Source organism: Vitis riparia, chromosome 4, assembly GCF_004353265.1.
Source record: "Vitis riparia cultivar Riparia Gloire de Montpellier isolate 1030 chromosome 4, EGFV_Vit.rip_1.0, whole genome shotgun sequence".
Classification (NCBI taxonomy): Eukaryota; Viridiplantae; Streptophyta; class Magnoliopsida; order Vitales; family Vitaceae; genus Vitis; species Vitis riparia.
In genome coordinates, this window is record NC_048434.1 from 12,745,247 (window position 1) to 12,751,694 (window position 6,448).

At 40.0% G+C, this 6,448-nt stretch overlaps 1 protein-coding gene across 1 annotated transcript; it reads left to right on the forward strand.

The window, feature by feature from the left end:
- The first annotated feature begins 201 nt into the window (after positions 1 to 201).
- LOC117913244 (gibberellin-regulated protein 14-like) lies at positions 202 to 651 on the forward strand. Its single transcript, XM_034828203.1, has one exon. The coding sequence runs from the start codon at positions 202 to 204 to the stop codon at positions 649 to 651; it is 450 nt and encodes a 149-aa protein (XP_034684094.1).
- Positions 652 to 6,448: the final 5,797 nt, after the last annotated feature.

The following is a 6,448-nucleotide window of genomic DNA, read 5'->3' on the forward strand; positions in this document are numbered from 1 at the left end:
CCGTCATTTAAATCCCAATTTAAATCTTTAAATTGCTATATTCCATTTCGCACCGATCATTTGCTCTGCAAAAACCCCCATCAGGTGCGAAATTGAGCTAAACCACAGCACCATCTCCAAGGAGATTCCAAGGGACCTCCATTTGAAGCAAAGCCCCCGTGCACCTCCGGCCACCCTCTCTCAACCTTCTCCAAGTCAATCATGGCTAAAATAAAAGGAGCCAAGACCCCATCTCCATCAGCCCGCACCAAAGCACTGAGAGTCTCACCTGTGCAAGACTCCATGACTGAGCCTTCACAGCCGCCTGCAGTTCCACCTTCAGTAGAGGGAGTGCCTCCGAGTCCTCTTTTGAGACGATATGAGACTAGGAGACCACCCACTACACCAGGGGCAAGCTCCTCTAGTCCCAAAAAGTCAACTAGTCGCCCTCCTAAGAAGAAAGCCAAGGTATCAGCTCTAGTAGAGCCATCCGAGCCTTCATCAGAGCCTCAGCTGCCTACTACAGATTCTCAGATTCCTTCTGGGATGACTCCTGAGGTGATTATTAGGTGGCCTATGGTCACTCAGCCACCCATAGAGGGCAATTTGGATTGTCGGGCTAGGCCATTCCACTCCGAGCTTTGTTTTGATAGAGAGACCTTTAGGCTTTAGCCAGAGCTCAGAGATTCATTCCATCTACTGCAAAGGTACCATTTGGAGTACCTAATGACTCCCAGGGATTACTTCTATCCTCGTGTAGCATTAGACTTTTATCAGTCTATGACTACGCATCGCGTCCGGGATCCTACTGTCATCCACTTCACCATTGACGAACGTCATGGTATCTTGGAAGCCAGACACATAGCAGAGGCCCTACGCATTCCTTATGAGCCAGCAAGTCTAAAGGATTATAGAGTGTGGGCTCATCATTCTCAGAGTAATATGGTCCATATACTGTCCAGGGGGACATCCACACGCCCATATCTGTTAAGGAAGGAGCTCCCACCCAGCATGTTCTTTATCGATGCACTTATGCGCCACAACATCTATCCACTTCAGCATATGGTGCAGAGGAGAGGAGCTTTACTAGAGGCCTTGTTCCAGATATCAGAGGGATTTTTCTTTGGCCCTCATTATCTCATCATGGCCGCTCTTCTTTACTTTGAAGAGAAGGTCCACATGAAGAAGCTGCTGAGAGCGGATGCCATTCCACTTCTATTCCCGAGGTTGCTCTGACAGATATTAAAGCACTTGGGATATCCATCTAAGCCTCATCTTGAGTGCATATGCATTTTTCGAGAGATATTCACTCTCGACAAATGGACTAGTATGACGGCCTATGATGCATAGCCAGGAGCCCTAGCTGGCCCAGAGCATCTAGAGATAGCATAGCCAGAGCATCCAGAGGAGCCACAGCAGGCTAAGATACCTACAGACATCAGAGCACCTCCCCCTACAGTGCCCTCTACGGGACCTATGCCTAAGGTTGCATCTTCTGCTCCTCCTGCCACTCCCGGGACTCCTCCAGTTGTACCAACTACATCTGAGCCTCATCCATTTAAGTCTAGTATCACCATATCCATTTCAGAGTTCAGAGGCCTATGTCATACTTTGCAGATATTGACCGCTACTCAAAGTATCCTGACCCAGCAGATGGCGGCCATACGTGTACATCAGGATCAGCTTATCACCACCTAGACCCAGCATACTGCCATCCTTAGGCAGATACAACAACATTTGGGTATTCTATCTCCACCTGAGCACGATATGCCTATCCCATCACAACCTACAGATCCATCTCAGGACCCTCCTCTAGCAGAGCAGACTATGCCCCCTGAGGAGCCGATTACAGGAGAGATAAAGGCATCCATCCCGAGCACTCAGACTTCTACAGTCGAGCCATCGTCTCCACATGATCCTCCCACCACCATCTGATCATTTACCTATTTTCTTTTCTGTATTTCTTTATTTTAGTAGAACTCATAATCCCATGTTTTTTATGTTTTATATATTGGGATTGGATGTTTTACTTGTTTTTGCTCCATAGTGTACTTTCTTAAAGTAATACATATCTATCAATTTTTTTTAGTATACTTGGCATGATCTTATTTTAATTCCTCTACTCATACCTTTTGTTGTTTTTGAAACATGTGGTTTCTCCTATTATACTCAAACTCCATGTCACTAAGGAGGTACCACTTCCTCCCTGTAATTTCAATCGCTCTTGCCATATTGAGGACAATGTTAGCTTGGTTGGGGGGAAGAGAGTTGAGGGAGTTTTATTTTAAATGCTAAGTTATTTTGGTAATTTAGTTGTTTTTGCTTAATTTTTAATTTTTTTTTTTTTAAGTTTTTATTCTACTCTCCATGGTTATTAAGGAAAAATTCTCAAAATAAAATAGGAGAAATTGAATTTTTTTCTTTTTAGTTGACTTAGAGCTGTATTATGCTTACTAAAGTTGATGAATTGTCGAAACTTCTATTGAATTTAACCTTATGTCTTCCACTTTAAGCTATTCACACACTATGCACAATAGGTTCTGATTATAAGATGAAAAACTATTTCCCTTTTGACTTAGGAAAATTTAGACTTGGTACCTTTGACCTCATTTAATAGTGTTGGGACACCTTATAAAAGGCCAATGAGCCTTTGAAAAAAAAAAGAAGAAAAATGTTTGGTTGCCTTGAAACCCGAGCAAGGTCTGAGGGGTATATGGTGAAAATCATTAAAACCTGGTGCCCTAAGCCTTCATTGGTTGGGAGCCACCAACCTCAATGCTCGTTACAAGGGTGAATAGGTGAAGTTTAACATACTGTAGGTGCTTGGGTATTAAAATTCATTTTCAAAAGTCCGGGGTAAAATCCGAGGAGTTAGTGGTTGAAAGATCCTTAAAGCTTGATGCCATAAACCTTAATTGGATGGGAGTCATCGATGGACCCCCGTTACATGGACAATTTAGAAAAGAATACCTTTAAGCCTTGTACTCCTACAATGAAAAAAATTGTGAAACAAAAGGATGCGTTCTTAGCCTATTGAATTTTGTCAGTTTGCTAAGTGTTGAAAAAGAACTAGGTTGGGGAGAGAGATTAGTTCAGCATACTATAGTCGAATTAGATTTTTGTGAAAAAGTAAGGTTTAGCCCTTTGGAAGTGGAAATCATTTTGAAGCTTCAATTTCCATAATGCCTTCTCTTTATGAATTGTGATTAGGCAAGGTATTTGGTAACTCTTGTTGAAGTGTGGGTTTTATATCTTTAATGTTCCATGTGAGAGTTTGATCATCAGGCCACTTAAAATTTTTTGAAGTGATCAGCATGATTTTGTAAATTATATTACTATTTATTTTTCTTTTTCTCTCATTCATTGCTAAGGGACTAGCAATATGTCAGTTGGGGGGAGTGATTACTACTCAAAAAGTGCTATTTTATAGCTTGTAATTAACTCTTTTAAACACTTTTTAGTAGTAGTTATTACCTTTTAACTCAATTGGCATGTTAAGGGCCCTTGCAATCATTTCTAATCAAATTGTGTTAAGTTTTAGTGTTTTTGACAGCTTTTTTATCACCAAAGCAATCCAAGATTGAGGAGAGTTCTATAGAATCCATGGCAAAGCAAATGAAAGCTCATTTACAAGAATAATCCAAGCTTTGGAGCTTTATAGTCCTTTGCCAAAAGTAAATCATGAATGCAAGGAGGAGAAACAAAGACAGAAATCTAACATGAAGAATTCAAGAGGATAGAAACTCTTGGACACATTTTGAGCACTTTTTGGAGTCCATTTCATGCATACTATATGTCGTTTTGAAGCTCGGGAAGTCAAGAGTCCAACACTTCAAACAGTGCACAAATCAGAGTTGAAATAAAGAAGTTATAGCCATTGGAAGCTAATCGCACCAAGCTAAAAGCCAATTTCGCAACTACAAAATCACAATGTGCTAGCTGCGAAATCAACCTTTTTGTGCGAAATGGAGACTTTCAGCTTGCGAAATCTCGCAGCCCATGTTGCATGCTGTAAAATCCACCTGAGTGCTTCCAGATGTTTGCGACCGACTCTTTTAGATTTTTTCTTAGATATTTGTTGTTTAAATCCTCATTTTCTCCTTGTAATCCACCAATCATAGGATTCCTTAGTTAGTAAGTAAGAACAAAGGGTGAATAACCTCTTATATATAGTTTGTAAATTTCTTTACACAAAGATCTCAGGAGCTTGTTCTCAGAGACAACTTTTTGTATAGTTTTGAAGGAAGTAATACACAGAGCTTTGCTCTACCTTACCTACTCATTTTGATTGTATTTTTCTTACTAGCCAAACAAGCTCTGAGGATGTTTCCTCAGAGAATGAGTGGCTAGGCTTTTTGTCTCTTGGAGTTAAGAAAGTTGGGTAAGGTGTCGAATGCAAAAATTGGAAGTTTTGTTGTTTTAGCTTTTAATGAAGAGAAAGGGTGACCCGTTAATGGTTTCTATGTTTTTAGTTAACTTCAAATGCCGTTAAATCACCTGGGCCAACACTTGGTAAGGCAAGTGATCTCCGTCCATTGAGATGCACTAGTTTATCTCTTGCGAGCCTTTGGGAGGTGGTTTGAAGGCAGGAGTTTCTAGAATAGCCAACACTTGGTAAGCTTTTGGACTCTAAGGAGACATCCATTAATTATCTCTTGCAAGCTTTTGAAGGGTAATCCAAGGTTAAGGATCACCTTGAATGGCAAATGCTAGGTGAGAGGCACGAGTCATTGCAAGATGAATCAGTGAGAGGGATTTAGTGTTTGAATCTATAAAAGGGAAGCATCTGTACCACACTGGTTAGAGAAATAACTATATGTTAAATCTCCAATGCGAGGAAAAGATTCAAGTGACTGGAATTCTATTTTTGTATTAGGAGCCTGAACCTAGTGATCCAAAAACTCCAAGAAACACTTTTCTTTATAATTAAAATTAGTGACTATTTTTTTTTTTTTTTTTTTTTGTTAGCTTAAAACCAATCCTTTTTAAACCAAAGTTTATGTTTTCTTTTAAAGCTAACCTTGAAATGAAAAAGCACCAATTCAACTTTGAATTAATATCAGTTATAAGTTGAAAACCCTTCCTAGTGAACGATCCTAGAGCCATTATGCTATGCTAGCTGAGGCTATCCTAGTACATGGTGAAATAGGTTATAAATTTTGTTGATTACTCCCGTCTGAGGACCGAAATCAAGGTACACCAGTTGATTGATCACTAATCAACAGGACATACATCAGTTGGGCACAAAATCAACAACCTTTAGCTATTCATATCCTTCAGAGGCCTAAGCTCACAGGATCCCAAGTCATTTATATCATCCACAACTCCGAGTTCTTCATAAAATCTAGAGCCCTGAGCTCACGACCTTTATTCATTCATGTCATCCAAAGCCCTGAGTTACTCATGACCAAGAATCATTCATATCATCCACATCCTTCAATGATTGATAGCACCTAGAGGTTTGAACTCATAAGATCCCGAGTCATTCATATCATTCATAACCTCAAGCAGTTCATAACATCCAAAGCCATGAGCTCACGACATGGAGCAACTCATGTCATCTATAGGCCTATGCTATTCATAGCATCCAAAGCCTTAAGCTCACAACCCGAAGTTTTTAATGTCAACATTATACCTAATCTATTTATATCATCTAAAGCCCTAAGATCACAACCTTAAGTAGTTCATGTCCTCTATACCCCTGAGTTGTTCATAACATTTAGTGCCTTGTGTTCAAAACAAAGAAGAATCATTCATATCATCCAAAGCCTTGAGTTGTTCATAACATCTAAAGGCTTGAGCTCACAAGATCCTAAATTGTTCATATCATCAATAACTTTGACTTATTCATAGCATCTAGAGCCCTAGGCTCACAACACGACATCATTTATGTCATCCACATTCCTGAACTGTTCATAGCATCTAAAACCTTGAACTCATGACTTAGAGTCGTTTAGGTCATCCATAGCCTTGAGCTATTCCTTACATCTAAAGCCCTAAGTTCACGACCTTAAGACATTCATATCATCCATAGTCGAGAGTTGGTTATAGCATCTAGAGCCCTAAGCTCACGATCTTGAGTCATTCATGTCATTCAAAACCCTAAGTTGTTCATAACATTTGGAGTCTTCTCCTTACAACCAAGAACCGTTCATATCATCTGAAATCCTAAGTTGCTCATAGCATCTAAAGGCCTGAGCTCACGGGATCCCGAGTCGTTCATATCATCCAAAACTATGAGTTGTTCATAGCATCTAGAGCCTTGAGCTCACCACACGGAGTCATTCATGTAATCGACATCCCTAAATTGTTCATAGCATCTGAAGCCCTTAACTCACGACCTAAAGTCGTTCATGTCAACCATAGCCTTAAGTTGTTCATAACAACTGGAGCGTTGAGCTAATGACCTAGAGTTGTTCATATCATCCAAAGCCCAAAGCTCATGATCTTGAGTCGTTCATGTCATCCA